The sequence below is a fragment of the Lepus europaeus genome, chromosome 3 (assembly GCF_033115175.1).
Source record: "Lepus europaeus isolate LE1 chromosome 3, mLepTim1.pri, whole genome shotgun sequence".
In the NCBI taxonomy this organism is placed as follows: Eukaryota; Metazoa; Chordata; class Mammalia; order Lagomorpha; family Leporidae; genus Lepus; species Lepus europaeus.
In genome coordinates, this window is record NC_084829.1 from 120284115 (window position 1) to 120300695 (window position 16581).

General features: G+C 37.2%; 1 protein-coding gene across 10 annotated transcripts in view; it reads right to left on the bottom strand.

The window, feature by feature from the left end:
• Nucleotides 1–16581, bottom strand: part of TBC1D32 (TBC1 domain family member 32) — a 304455-nt gene that overhangs the window by 257778 nt on the left and 30096 nt on the right. For 7 of the 10 annotated variants that reach the window (XM_062186699.1, XM_062186693.1, XM_062186694.1 and 4 more), the window contains exons 5-8: nt 14488–14556; nt 11154–11279; nt 283–361; nt 59–162 (exon numbers count right to left, since the gene is read on the bottom strand). In XM_062186699.1, coding sequence (XP_062042683.1) covers nt 59–162; nt 283–361; nt 11154–11279; nt 14488–14556 — 378 coding nt within the window. Of the gene's footprint in view, nt 1–58; nt 163–282; nt 362–8892; nt 8969–11153; nt 11280–14487; nt 14557–16581 lie in introns of those variants that run through there. The other 3 variants (XM_062186696.1, XM_062186701.1, XM_062186698.1) reach the window with 3 other exon arrangements.

A 16581-nucleotide genomic window follows, 5' to 3' on the forward strand; every position in this document is an offset into this window, starting at 1 on the left:
ATTCTTAAATATAGAACCACTTAAATAAAAATAAAAGCAAACTGTAACAAATGCATACCTTTTTAAGTAAGCGGATCATATTAGTATTAGTTATATCTATACCAGCTGAAAGAGTAGGAATATGATTTTCTCTAGAAATAAAGTATACCTCCAAATATTTAGCTGAAAAAAAACAAAAATATGAAATTATTATATATTCATTTACATTCCTTCCAAAAATTACTTCCTATACAGTTTTCTTAATGATATGTTAAAAACACTAAAATGATTCAATAAACATACCTAAGCTTGTATAAATCTCCTTAGTCATATGTAATGGTGAAAGCGTAAATGTCTGTGCATAGAATTTTAAAATCCGGTCCTAGGGAAATGAGACAAAAATACACATTTAAAATTCTTACAAGAGCAAAATAGAGATGAAACATTTTTCATCTAATAAAAACTCAGAAAATAAACACAAAATAAATCAATCAGAAACCTGAGTAGAAATACAATTAATGTACTTAAAAAGGACATATTGGAGTGAGTGGCTAGCCTAGCAGTTAAGACCAGTTAAGGCCCCATGTCCCCATACCAGAGTGCTCAGGATCACAACCAAGCATTCGATTCCAGTTTCCTGCTAATGCAGACCCTGGGAAACAGAAGTGATGACTGAAGTGACTGAGTTCCTGCCACCTATGTGAGAGTCCTAGATTGAGTTTCTGGCTCCCAGTTTTGGCCTGGCTCAACCCCAGCCATTGCTGTTGTAGGCATTTTGGATGGGAACAAGCGGATGGGAGCTCTATTTATCAATCTCTTTGTATCTCTCTGTGTCTCTGTCTCTGTCTGCCTCTCAAATTAATAAAAAATTCAAAAAATTAAACAAAAGGAGGATATTCTTGCTTTGGTCAGCAAAAAATAAAAATGACAGCAACTAACAGCAAATCTAATCATAGAAATATATCACTGAAAAATCTATTAAGAGTACATACTGACTTTGGAAGACATGAAGGAAGACGAGGCATGACAGAGAATAATGTAAAGGTGTAAATAAACAAAAAGAGGAGAGTGGGAAATGTTCATTTTTTTTTTTTTTATTTTTTGCCAGGTAGAGTTAGACAGTGAGAGAGAGACAGAGAGAGAGAGTTATAGACAGTGAGAGAGAGACGGAGAGGAAGGTATACCTTCCATTGGTCCACTCCTCCACCACGCCGATCCGAAGCCAGGAGCCAGGTACTTCCTCCCAGTCTCCCACGTGGGTGCAGGGATCCAAGCACTTGGGCCATCCTCTGCTGCCCTCCCGGGCCACAGCAAAGAGCTGGACCGGAAGAGGAGCAACCGGGACTAATACCCGGTGCCCCAGCTGGGACTAGAACCCGGGGTTCCTGTGCCACAGGCAGAGGATTAGCCAAGTGAGCCACGGCGCAGGACACAATGTTATTTTTTTTTAAAAAAATCACACTTCTAAATCCAACATCTGCTTTTTTTATTTTCTTATATGGACAGTTTCAGGGATTGATAGTTAGGATTCTTTCTGTAGTTTTACCTATTCCCAGGAAAAATACTATGGAACATTTTTTTTAAGCTTTTACACTCTTTCTTTTTTTTTTCTTTACTATAAATATTTGTTAACTTAGTCGAAGAGCAGAGGGAGAAAGAAAGAGAAAGAGACAAAGAGGCATCACTTCCATCAGTTTGCCTGGACTAGGCACGACTGAAACCAGAAGCCAGAAATCCATCCAAGTCTCCCTCCTGGATGCCAGGAACCCAAAGACTAAGGTCATCATCTACTGCTTGCCAAGCACATTAGCAGGATGCTGGATTGGAAGTGTAGAGCAGCTAGGACTCATATTGGCACTCCAATACAGGATGCAGGCATCACAAGCAGTGGCTTAACCTATATACCACAATATCCACTCCAAGATTTTACATCTGATAAAACAATATAGAATCTACCATAAGATAAATGACACAATAGATGTAGTTAGAATAGTCCCTGTCACTACTAAGTACTTAAAAATTATAACTACATTATAATTTAATTACATCAGCTTTAACATACTGAGATTAACCCTAAGAGTAAAATCCAACTTTCCATTAAATAAAAACAAAGTTTCCTCAAATTTTCTAATCTAGAGGGAACAAAAAATTAATGCAACTGCTTACATCATTTAGGATAATACACTTAGAACAAATAAGAAATTATTTCTAGCTCAAGCAACTAAACATGTTTCCTAATAAGCTCAAGAAATTCCTATGAGACACAAGATACTAAACACTTCAGGAAGTCTATTTTTATAGTTGTAGCAATTGGTAGGTATCTATCACACTTTTCTTTTCAACTTTTATCTAATAAATATAAATTTCCGAAGTACAACTTTTGAATTACAGAAGCTTTTCCCTCCATAACCTCCCTCCCACCTGCAACCATCCTATCTCCCACTCCCTCTCCCATCCCATTCTTCATCATGATTCATTCTCAATTATCTTTATATTCAGATCAACTTAGTATCTACTAAGTAAAGATTTCAACAGACTGCACCCACAAAGACACACAAAGTATAGAGTATTATTTGAGTAGTACTTTTACCGTTAATTCTCATAGTACAACACATTAAAGGCAGAGGTCCTACACGGGGAGCAGGTGCACAATGACTCCCGTTGTTGATTTAACAATTGACACTCTTATTTACAACATCAGTAATCACCTGAGGCTCTTGTCATGAGTTGCCAAGGCTATGGAAGCCTCTTGAGTTCACAAACTCTGATCTTATTTAGACAAGGAAGTGGAAGTTCTCTCCTCCCTTCAGAGAAAGGTACCACCTTCCTTGATGGCCCATTCTTTCCACTGGGATCTCACTCACAGAGATCTTTCATTTAGGTCATTTTTTTTTTGCCACAGTGTCTTGGCTTTCCATGCCTGAAATACTCTCATGTGCTTTTTAGCCTGATCCAAATGCCTTAAGGGCTGATTCTGAGGCCAGAGTGCTGTTTAGGGTTTTTGCCATTCTGTAAGTCTGCTGTCTATCACACTTTTCAATCATTGTAGGCATCACTCAATGACATGTAAGAGTCCTTCAAAGTCAGAGACGCAGAAACTCAAACAGAATTTGGATCAAGCAAATTTTAAAGTGAAAACAATACCATCCTTGTTTTCTATTCTAAAATTACTGTCACAATTTCTCCTCTAAAACAATAGCTTTCTATTTTATTAACTTAAGTAATGAAACATATTGTTGCTAGATAATATTTTTAATGGCTAAGTAAAGTAATATATACTAACCCATTAGGAACTTCTCTATGTTTATAAAGTGATAATTTCTCAAATAAAGCAACCTCAGCCCTATTCTGTCTTTGATGTAGAAAGGAAAAAATACAAGGAAGTTTACAATTACACTTTTGTTAAAGAGCCTAGAAATTTAAAGATGACAGGAAAATACTTTTTTTCCCCCTAGAAGTTCTTGGATCACTAAGTTTTTGTTTGGTTGGTTGGTGGGTTTTTTTGTTTGTTTGTTTGTTTGTTTTAAGATCACTAAGTATTTACAGAAGTCTACAATACCCTCTAGTGTTTATAAGGTTGAACTGCATCCAAGCATTGGGCACATACTTTTGTCCCTATAAAAGAATTGTGGTTTTATCCTAGTAAAACAAATTGTGGTTCCTGAATGATTTCTGTTATCAATATCATATCTTCATTGATAGCAGAATGCAATTTAAATTGATAGATGTATTAAGATATATTTTTTCCCAAAGAAATCACTTACTGAAGGAGTAAAAATTTCATAAGTACAACTTTAGGAAGATAGTTTTCTACCCAGAATACCCGCCATCCCACCCTACTCCCACCACACCTCTTCTTCACTCTCACATTCCCAGTCCCATTCTCCATTAAGATTTTCAGTTAACCTTATACACAGAAGACCAACTCTATACTAAGTAAAGATTTCAACAATTTGCACATACACACACACAAATTGTTTGAAAACAAGTTTCACAGTTAATTCTCATAATGCAACTCATTGAGGACAGAGGTCCTGCATGGGAAGTAAGTGCACAGTGACTCTTGCTGTTAATTTAACAATTAACATTCTGATGTATGACATCAATGATCACACAAGGCCCTTGACATGAGCTGCCTAGGCTATAGAAGCCTTTTTAATCTACAATGTCCATCAGTATTTAGACAAGGCCATAAGCAAGCTGGAAGTTCTCTCCTCCCTTCAGAAAAAGTACATCCTTCGTTGATGGCCACTTTTTTCCACTGGGGTCTAACTCACAGAGATCCTTCATGTAGGACTTTTTTTTGCAACAGTGTATTGTCTTTCCATGCCTGAAATGTTCTCATGGGCTTTTAAGCCAGACCAGAATGCCTTAAGGGCTGATTCTGAGGTCAGAGTGCTATTAAAAGCGAATGTCATTCTATGAGTCTGCTGTGTGGACTGCTTCCCATATTGGAACATTCTCTCCTTTTTAATTCTATCTATTATTATTATCAGACACTTGATCCTATTTATATGATCACTTTAACATTTAATCCTATCTATATGATCACTTTAACACTTAATACATTACTTTAACACTTAAGATGGATGTTTACCACCCAGCTTAATGGGATTTAGGGTTCCCTGACAAGTTTTTAAACTGAACCCTTAGAAGTAAGTACACAGAAATGTATGACTATAAAACTTTATAGTTACAAATTTCCTCCTGTCTCTCTTAATCCTACTCTTATTTTTTGCTGATTTCTATTTTCAATAGACTTTACAGACACATGACTAACTCTGTTAAGTAAGAAGTTCAACAAATAGTACGAAGAAGAAGAAAAAAAAAAAAAAAACCTGTTCCTCATCAGTCAAGATAAGGACTGATCAAGTCATTGTTTTCAAAGTGTCAACTTCACTTCTACACATTTTCTTTCAGGTGCTCTGTTGGTTCTCACAGATCGGGGAGAACGTATGCCATTTGTTCCTTTGATGTTTTCCAGATTCACCCATTTTGTTGCAACTGACCAGAATTCATTTTTTTAACCACTATGTAGTATTCCATAGTATATGTATCTCATAATTTCTTTATCCAGTCTTCAGTTGACAGGCATTTAGGTTGAGTCTATGTCTTAACTATTGTGAATTGAGCTGCAATAAACATAGGGGTACAGATAATTCATGCATATGCTAATTTCATTTCCCATGGGTAACTTCCCAGCACCGGAATGGCTGGGTCATATGGTAGGTCTATATTCAGATTTCTGAGGTACCACCACACTGTCTTACATACTTTTTTTACCAGTTTACATTCCCACAAAAAGTAGATAAGGGTACCATTTTCCCTACATCCTCGCCAGCATTTATTGTTTGTTGATTTCTGTATGAAAGCCAATCTAACTGGGGTGAATTGAAGCCTCATTGTGGTTTTGATTTGTATTTCAATAACAGCTAGTTATCCTGAACATTTTTCCATGTGTCTTTTGGCCATTTGGATTTCCTCTTTTGAAAAATGTCTGTTTAAGTCCTTTGCTTAGGTTGTAATTGTGTGGTTTATTTTGTTGTTGTAGAATTTCTTAATCACTTTATATATTCTGGTTATTAATCTTTTATCAATTGAATACTTTGCAAATAATTTCTCCCATTCTGTCAGATGCCTTTCCTGAATGCTTCTTTTGAAGTACAGAAGCTTTGCAATTTGATGTAATCCCATTTGTCAACTTTGGCTTTGACTGCTGTTCCTCTGGGTCCTTTCCAAGAAGCCTGTGTCCATGTCTTGCAGGGTTTCCCCAATGTCCTCTAATAATTTGATGGTATCAGGTCATAGCTTGAGGTCTTTAATCCATTTTGAATGTATTTTTTGTGTAACATGTAAGGTAGGCATCCCGCTTAATACTTCGCATGTGGAAATCCAGTTTTCCCAACACCATTTGTTGAAGAGACTGTGCTTGCTCCAGGGATTGGTTTTAGCTCCTTGGTCAAAAATAAGTTGGTGGTAGATGCTTAAATTGATTTGTGGCATTTCTATTCTGTTCCATTGGTATATTCATCTGTTTTTGTACCAGTACCAGGATGTTTTGCTTATCACTGCCCTGTAGTATGTCTTGAAATCTGGTATTATGATGCCTCCAGCTTTGTTTTTGTTGTATAAGATTGCTTTAGCTCTTCAAGGTCCTCTGTGTTTCCATGTGAATTTCAGCATAATTTTTTCTAGATCTGAAAAGAATATCTTTGGTATTTTGATTGGCATCACACTGAATCTACAAAATGCTTTTGGAAGAATGGACATTTTGGTGATGTTGATTATTTGAATCCATGTACATGGAAAATTTTTCCATTTTTTCTATCTTCTTCTAGTTCTTTCTTTAATGTTTTGTGATTCTCAGCATAGAGATCTTTGACAACCTTTGTTAAATTTATTCCAAGGAATTATTTTGTAGCTATTGTGAATGGATTGATCTTAGAAGTTCTTTCTCAGTCGTTCCATTGTCTGTGTATGCAAAAGCTGTAGATTTTTCTGTATTCATTTTATATCTTGTTACTTTACTAAACTCTTCTATGAGTTCCAATAGTCTCTTGGTGAAGTCTTTTGGTTCCCCTATATATAGAAATCATGTCATCTGCAAACAGGGATAGTTTGACTTCTTCTTTCCCTACTTGCATCCTTTTGATTTGTTTTACTTGCCTAATGGCTCTGGCTAAAACTTCCAAGACCATATTAAATAGCAATAGTCAGAGTGGGCATTCTTGTCTGTTTCCAGATCTCAGTGGGAATGCTTCCAACTTTTCCCCATTCAATAGTATGCTGGCCATGAGTTTGTCATAAATTGCCTTGATTGTGTTGAGGAATGTTCCTTTTATATCCAATTTGCTTAGAGTTTTCATCATGAAAAGGTGTTGTATTTTATCAAATGCTTTCTCTGCATCCATTGAGATAATCATTTGGTTTTTGTTTTTCAGTTTGTTAACATGGTGTATCACATTGATTGATTTGTGAATGCTGAACCATCCCTGCATAGCAAGGATAAATCCCACTTATCTTTGTTTGCATAGACTCAGATAAGCTTCTCAAAGGAGATCATTGCCTGGCGCTAGCCCTAGTGGATGTATTATTCATCTGCTCTGCAGAAGGACCACAAAAAAGTTCTGTGCAGTCCTCAGTGTAAGCTCAGATTCCCTAGCAATGTCCTTCACCAGGTAACCAGGTAGCCCTGAGCATGTGGAGCCTCCCACGGTGGCTGCCCAAAGTCCCAGCCATTCCCTGATTCCTCCCACACAGCCTCAGTGTTTTCACAGTCCCAGCACACAATCCTCCCACAGTCACAAGCCCTCTGTCTATTCTTCCCACCAGACTCAGGAGTCTCAACTTCTGGTTGCTGGGTGTGGATATAGGCTAGTGCAGCTGTTACATATGTCAAAATGGCACCTGCTCTCTATCAGCTTGTTACAGGATGCTACTGTAGGGTGATCAGGGAGAAAGGAACATGCCCCCCCCCTTTCATTTTTTTCTCCTCTAGTTTGGCAAGTACACTATCCCTTGGGCTCAAAGCCGGGTTCCCTCTAGGCTCTGCCTGTAGCTTTTCTCACCAGTGGCTTAGGCTGCTACAGTCTGGCCTCACCTCTCTCTCTTACACTGATGTAGAGGCTCCTGGCTGCTGGGGTCCTGAATTGTGTGTGCCCACGCCCTCCACATAGGTCTACTGTGTCCCTCCAATTTACATAGCATTTCCTCTGCTGTTTTCTCCCTAACTCTTCCCTGAGATTACACTCTTTCCACTTTTTTAAACTATCTTCTCTTAGACTAGAGCAGCAAGCTCCCTCGCTACTCCACCATCTTAATCCAATCTCCTCCAAGATACATTTTTATAACTATTTATTATCTATATATTCTACTAGAATATCAGTTATATGAGGGCAAAGATATCTATCTTACTCACGATATGTTCCCAGCATCTAAACTTGAATGATGTACATTGTAAGTATTCAATAAATATTGTTGAATAAATAGAAGAATGTTAACTCTTGTGCTAAAACCTTAAGTTCTGTACAAAATACTGTACACTATATACATTTTTTAAAGATTTATTTTTATTTATTTGAAAGGTAGAGTGACAGAGAGGCAGAGAGAGACAGAGACAGAGAAAAGACAGAAAGAGAGAGACAGACAGAAACCTCCTACCTACTGGTTCACTCCCAAAATAGCCACAACGGGCAAGGGTAACCCAGGCCGAAGCCAAGGGTCCAGAGCTTCTTCTGGGTCTCTCATTTATGTACGGGACACAAGCACTTGGACAATCTGCTGCTTTCCCAGGCATATCAATAGGGAGCTGGATCAGAAGTGGAGCAGCTGGGACTCAAACTGACACCCATTTGAGATGCCAGCATCGCAGGTAGAGGCTCAACCTGCTACTCCACAATGCCAGCCCCAACACTGTATACATTTTAAGACTGAAGTTTTCTTCACTGATATATCAATTAAGAAGAGAAAAAAATGAATTTATATGTCTAATGTGATACTTGAATACAATCAGGATTTCTGAAATTTCTTGTCATTGAGCCACAGAGGGGCCATGTTTTACTCCGTTTCTCTAATGTAATATAATATCAGTCAATTGTTTGTTTTAAAACTTTGATTCAATATTGTTTTCAGCATTTTGTTTAGACTTAGAAATTGTGAAAAGCTCCATTTGATATTAAAAAATGCAGAGAGATACATCAGACTTAACGTGTATGTAAGGAAAAGTACAGTATAAAATAGCAAAAGTAGGACCAGCTAAAACATGTAATTTTTTTTAAAACATGTAGTTGGTCTTTTGTGTGTATGTGCTGGAGGTCACTACAGCAAATGTCCTTGATGTAAATGCAAAGCATTTCTTCCTGATCAAATTGTAGGTGTAGGCAGGTGCTGTGATGTAGAAAGTTAAGCCTCTACCTGCAGTGTTGGCGTCCCATATGGCGTTGGTTCAAGTACTGGTTCCTCCACCTCCAATCCAGCTCCCTGTTAACGCACCTGGGAAAGTAGCATAAAAACATCCAAGTCCTTGGGCCCCTGAACCCACGTGAGAGACCTGGAAGAATCTCCCATCTCCTGGCTTTGAGCTGGCCTAGCCCTGGCAGTTGCAGCCATTTGGGGAGTGAACCAGAGGACAGAAGATATCACTCTCCCTCTTCTTTCTCTGTATCTGCCTTTCAAATAAATAAATCTTAAAAAAAAAAAAAATTTGTAGATGTAGACTTTACCATATAATTCAATAATAAAAGAGTAATTAACCTCTAAAAAATTTTGAGATAAAATTTCACATCATTAACACTATCTGTTGAATTACTTTACTTTTTAACATAAACCCACTTCTAACCATTAGTGAAAATCAGATGCAAATCAATTTTCACTCAAATCATCTCCATTGACTTCATAATTTTTTTAAAAGATTTATTTATTTATTTGAAAGGCAGAGTTACAGAGAGGCAGAGGCATAGAGAGACAGAGAGAGAGAGAGAGAGAGGTCTTCCATCTGCTGTTTACTCCCTAGATGCATTTTTAGAAATTTTCTATTACCTTTATGATTTCTTTTAAATTAGGTTTTAACCTCTTAGTTTATATATATTAGCTTTATCATTTTCTAGTCTCTATTTTTAGGCAGTTTCTATTTTAGGCACTCTCTAAACACTTAACTGCAGGAGGAAAATTATTATAAACCTTTAGAATAAGTGCTAATTCTTCATTTTTATTTCCAAATATGAATTTTTAAAAAATATTTTTCTTGGGTTGGTACAGTGGTATAGTGGGTTAAGCCAATGATTGTGCAGCTGGCATCCCATATGGACACCCATTCATTTCCTGGCTGCTCCAATCAAGCTTGCTGTTAATGGCATGAAAAGCAGCAGAAGATAGCCCACTTGTTTGGATCCCTGCCACCCGCCTGGGAGACCTGACTAAAGCTCCTGGCTCCTAGCTTTGGCCTAGTACAGAGCTGACCATTGCAGCCATCTGGGGAATGAACCAGTAGATGGAAAGTTTCTCTCTCTTTCCTCTCTCTCTCTCTCTTTCCCCTCATTCCAACTCTGACTTTCAAAACAAATAAATAAACCTTTAAAAAAATACTTTTCTTAATTCAAAAGCAATGACTCAGTTAAGTAAGATAAGCCAAGAACAGAAAGACAGGTATCACGTGATCTCACTCATGTGTATGTTCTAAAACAATAGGTAAACTTATAGAATATAAAAATATAATAATCAGAGGCTACGGTGGGAAATGTGTAAGGACAAGAGGAGAAAGCTTGATTGATGAGTACTAGGCTAAAGCTAGAAATGAGTGAGAAGTTATTGAGTTCTGCACAGTATGGTAACTATACACAATATTAGTTATTATAGATTTCTCCATTTTAAAAAACTTAGAAGATAGGATTTTAGATTAATAGTGATATTAAAGAAAAGTTAAATATTTGAAAGGACAAGTATATTTACCCTAATTGGATATTATACAATTTATATATGCAATAAAACATCACACAGTACATTTTATCACATAAAAAAACATAAATACATACTATTTTTATATATCTCTTAAAATTGAGGAAAAAAATGATACAAACACTTGGATATCCCTTCATAAGATAAAATAAAATGTACTGGCCGGCGCCATGGCTCAACAGGCTAATCCTCCGCCTTGCGGCGCCGGCACACCGGATTCTAGTCCCGGTCGGGACGCCGGATTCTGTCCCGCTTGCCCCTCTTCCAAGCCAGCTTTCTGCTGTGGCCCGGGAGTGCAGTGGAGGATGGCCCAAATCCTTGGGCCCTGCACCCCATGGGAGACCAGGAGAAGCACCTGGCTCCTGCCATCGGATCAGCGTGGTGTGCCGACCGCGGCGGCCATTGGAGGGTGAACCAATGGCAAAGGAAGACCTTTCTCTCTGTCTCTCTCTCTCTCACTGTCCACTCTGCCTGTCAAAAAAAAAAAAAAAAAAGGTACAACTCACAGTTATTTTTGGGCAGTTAACTACATATTAATTAAACTTTGAATCTAATCATGAAATAGCTAATTCCTTTGAAGAAAATTTGGACAACTGAAAAGCTAAAACTGAAGTTCCACAAATATTTGAGCTACTATTAAAGAAAACTATCACATTCCATTTACTTCTAGGATGATGAGAAATAGAAATTATTTTGAACAATTTCTGTAAACATTGCCTTACACTAAACACTGGATCAGGATCTGATAGAGCCACTTTTAGTTTATCACAGAGAGAAGTCCAGTTTTCACAATTAAGGACATCAGATGGAGGAGCTGAACATAAGGTTTGTAAGGCTTCATATCTCACCTGTAAAATAAGATGTGTATTAATATTCAGTCACTAGAATAATACCAATTCTCCAAAAACAATATCTAAGAAACTACCTAAAGATAGATTATTGATAATTATTTTAAAGAGTTATTTATAAGAATATGATGCTCTTTTATAAAATAGCTCTTGAGAATTCTTGTGAAACTAAATGCTTCCACAGAAAAAACAGGTTGCTATTTTGTGTAAGGTAAAAATTAAAATACTAATATATGAGGAAATTCTAGGTCTCGTGTCTAAGCAGAACACAGGGTGTAGTGCTTGAATCAAAATATCAAAATCACCAAGGCAATGTGTTACAGTGGCCTCCTTCCAGACTTTCTCCATTCTAGTAGGCACTCATATGTGGTCCTGAAGTTTGAGAGGCTTAATTTTAAATGTTGCCTAGATTTTTCCCTAGTGAAGCTTTCTCATTCCAGAATATATTAACAATTCTCTCACACACAAAATAAAATAGTCTTAACTTTTTTTTTTATTATACCTTATTTTCTGACCTTGTAACTAATGAGGTAAAAAAAAAAAAAAAAAGTTTGGGCCAGCACTGTGGCGCAGTGGGTTAAAGCCCTGGCCTGAAGCAGCAGTATCCCATATGGGCGCCGTGGGTTCTAGTCCCCGCTGCTCCTCTTCCAATCCAGCTCTCTGCTATGGCCTGGGATAGCAGCAGATGGTCCAAGTCCTTGGACCCCTGCACCCATGTGGCAGACCTGGAAGAAGCTCCTGGTTCCTGGCTTTGGATCAGCACAGCTCCGGCCATTGCAGCCATCTGGGGAGTGAACCATCAGATGGAAGACCTCTCTTTCTTTTTCTACCTCTCTCTGTAACTGTCTTTCAAATAAAGAAAATAAATCTTTAAAAAAAAAAGTTCAAATCTGAAATGTAAAATTTAATTTCTATACTTGAAAAAAAGCAGCTCACTTCTAAATTCAATCTTCTCAAAATCCAATCAGAAATAACACAAAACCACGTGACCGGAAAGACAGTAGTGGAGAATAGGACCCCTCCATGATGCATGGAACAAAGCTTCTCTCCAATTCACTCTCCAACTGGTCAATAATAACACATCAATTCCAACCTGATCCTCAAATTCTGGTCATTTCCCAACTGAAACAACCAAAGCTTAGTGAATAAAAAGGTGAAGCGTTATAGACAGGAGCCAAGACCTCAGCAAACCTGACACTGAGTATTTTTAGATGAAAAGGAAAATACTTATATTTGAAAATACACATTCATAAGAGAGAATTCTAAAACAAAACTTTATGGTAGGCATAGGGAGAACATGGTGAAAGTTTGAAATATCAAAAATTAAAGATAAAAAAATAAGAATTCATTTACAGTGATAAGTAATTTCTCTGGTTCAATTAGTTGGGTTTTTTTATTATTATTATTTGACAGACAGAGTTAGACAGTGAGAGAGAGAGAGACAGAGAGAAAGGTCTTCCTTCCGTTGGTTCACTCCCCTAATGGCCACCATGGCCAGCACTGCGCCGATCCAAAGCCAGGAGCCAGGAGCTTCTTTGTGGTCTCCCATGCAGGTACAGGGACCCAAGCACTTGGGCCATCCTCCACTGCCTTCCCAGGCCACAGCAGAGAGCTAGACTGGAAGAGGTGCAGCCGGGACTAGAACCCAATGCCCATATGGGATGCCGGCGCTGCAGGCGGAGGATTAACCAAGTGAGCCATGACGCTGGCCCCAAAGGTTCAATTAGTTTTTAGGACAAGATCTCATAAAAAATATAGTGCTTGCAGGAACAGAATAAAGGCTTCTTTTGGACAGTACAGATTTGCAAATAACCTATTTAAGCTGAATTATATAAAAGTCAAACCTCATTTCAAGTATCTTTTGAAAAATGTTATTATTTATTAAGAATCTAGAAAATAAAAGACTAAAAGATCAGGAAAAATTTTTTTTTGAAATTTCAATAGGAATAAATCACACCATTCATTTAGTTTAAAGTAAAAAGTTTTTTCAAAAATTTCAAAAATCAAGATCAGGGTCCAGCATTGTAGCAAACGGTTTAAGCCACATGGATGCTGGTTGGAGTTCCAGCTGCCCTACTTCCCTGCTAATGTGCCTGAGAAAGCAGCTGAAGATGGTCCAAGAGCTTGAGTCCCTGTACCCACATAGCAGACCCAGATGAAGCTGCTGGCCCCTGGCTTTGGTCTGGACCAGCCCTGGCCATTGCAGCCATTTGGGAAGTGAACTAGCAGATGGAAGATTTTTCTCTCTTCTTTCTCCTCTCTCTCTCTTTCTCTGTCTCTCCTTCTCTCTCTGTAACCTTGAATTTCAAATAAATACTTTTTAAAAATTTGAGGTCAAATGGTAGGATATACACAAAAGTCTTGGGTTTAAAAAATGCTATCATATTTTCTATTTCAGACTGACTTTCAAATGAAATTCTACTTCATAAACTAATTTGCACAATCTTTTAAAGTATAAACAGATACAATTCAATATGATTGATTCTCTAAATATCTTTTTTCTTATAAATTAACAAATGTGCCAAAGTTGCTCAAATATACCAAAGTTCAAGAGATGTTGGTCAAACACAAAATTGCAGCTAAAAAGGAAGAATATATTCAAGAGAGCTATTATACAACATGGTGACTATAGTTAATAACAACATTCTTCATTTTTGAAAATTACTGAAAATAAATTTTAAAATGTTCTCACCACAAAAAAGTATATGAGGTATTATATATGTTAACTAGCTCACTATCAAGACATACCTCAGTGTATACATATTTCAAAACATGTTGTCCATGATAAATATATATATATAATTTTGCCTATTGAAAATCCTTTTAATAGTTGTTCACATTTTTAAATAGTTGTTTACAGAAAAAGCATTAAATACAAAAAAAAAAAAATCCCTAAGAAATCATTGCAGAGAGAGCAATGGTGAAGAAACACTTTTGATGCAACTGCTTAGAACTTCATTCCTTCAAATCTGAAGCTAGAAATAAAATCTCCCTCTTATAAAGCATGACAATTCTGTAAGGTAAGCCTTTCCTAGCCTGTGACCTTTCATTCCAAGACTGGAACATTTACCAGGGATATCAGTTTAGGATCGTAATAAATGATAAAAGCGTAGCCTTAAGAGAAACAACCCAGTTGCTACTCACTGTAACCTAGCACATTATAAATATATTGCATCTAACAGAACTTGGCAGATTCCTTTAAACTTACCTCTTTAGGTTGCCCGGGGTCCAACTGGTCTAAAATCAATTGCAATTTTCCTGGACAAAATTTGTAACTCTGTAACACAAAGGACAGAGCATTCTACTTATTTAATAAATTTTTTTGAAGTATTAGTATAAATCAGGGCCTGTGTGTGGCATAGGGGTAAAGCCACTACCTGCTGGAATGCCACACAGGTGCCAGAAAGTGTCCCAGCTGCTCCACTTCCAATCCAGCTCCCTATTCATGGCCTGGGAAAAGCAACAGAAGATGACCCAAGTACCTGGCTCTTGCCACCCTCAAAAAATTCCTGGCTCCTGACTTCAGTCTGAACCAGCCCCATCTGTTGCAGCTTTCTGGGGAGTTAACCAGTGGATGCAAGCTCTCTCTGCCTCTCCCTCTTTTTCTGTAACTCTGACTTCAAGTAAATAAATAAATCTTTTTTTTTAAAAAAAGTATTAATATAAATGATTTTTAAAATACAATTCCAAGCACAAAATGCATTCTTAACAGAAGAAGGGTATGATCACTTTTGATTTGACAGCAAACTTATCATTTTTGTTTCCCAAGGCTTTTAAATGGAAACTGAATGTCCCAAGAAAACAGTGTAGCTTCATGTATATGAAAACTATGATTATCTGCTGAGCAACTGCAATGTGTAGAACATTTTAAGACAAGATATACACAAATGTTATATAGCCAGAAATGTGAGATAAAGGAAATGGAAAGATAGAAACATAAACATGTAAAAATGGCACACACTTTACTCAGTTTGAATCTAACAGTCCTTCACACATCACTTTTCACATCACCTGCCGTGGTCCAGTCACATGACCTTCTTTCCATGCCTGGAAGATGCCAAGTTCACCCTAGTCAAAGAATCTTTGCACTTGTCTTTAGTACAGCCTCCAGAGCTTTGCATGGCTACCCTCTTTTCACTAATAGCTCAGCTAAAATATCTCCTCAAAGAAATATCTCCCTGATGACCTAAAGCAGTCTCTCTGCACCTCTCATCTCCCCCTATTCCACCTTCCTATCTTCTTCACAATCTTCATTACTGACAATCTAAAAGGGGTAAAACGGGGAATTCACAAGCGTTTTATCAGAAGTTGGTATTTCTCATTACAAAATCCCAAGCCCTCAAAATAGGCCTGCAGGTTAGACATTAAATATATATTTGTTTAGTACAATAATGACTCCAAAGCAGGTCTTCTTATGTTACATTGTTTTGCTCTAGAAAGCACACAGAAAAACTCCACATCAAATGAATACAAACCAACTTGATATTGAATATCATCCAATTTAAAATTTCTAAAAATCCTTTTAAAATGTCTTGATTTTTACTCATCTCTCAAAGAATACACTAGGTGCAGGTATTTGGCACAGTGCTTAGGTTGCCTACCCTACATTCCATACTGGAGTGCCTGGGTTTGAGTCCTGACTATAGTTTCAATTCCAAGATCCTGCTAGTGCATACCCTGGGAGGAACAGGTTCTTGGTACTTGGTACTTCAGGTATTTGGTGCCTGCCAACCATCCCACATGGGAGACAAGATCGAATTCAAGACCCCTAACTTTGGCCTAGCCCAGGCCTGGCTATTGCAGGTATTTGAGGAGTGAACCAACAAATAAAAGATATCTCTCTCTCTCTCTCTCTCTCTCTCTCTCTCTGCCTTTCACATAAATAAAAATAATTTTAAAATAAATAAAATAAATAAAATAAAATAATATATAATGTTAAGCTACACATGCTTTTTCTTAAATTAGAAGTACTTTGTAAAATAAAACTCTAATTTTCAACTTTCATGTTATAGCTTAATAACCAATATTTATGAATGATAACTATGAACAAAGTAGATGTAAGTATATATGGGAGCAGTTGTCTTACATAACAGAAAAACATATGACACATAACTTAACAGACTTGAACACACACACCTCAACACATTCACAGCAAATGGATGTAAAACATGTGTATTTTGTGTAAAAACATTTTAAATTCATGCATACTTTTTTATACTATGATTTTCAATGAACTCCTTGAAGTACCCCTACATGCATGGATTTAAAAATTTTTTGTGGTCTTGGTCTCTCTTTCTACCAG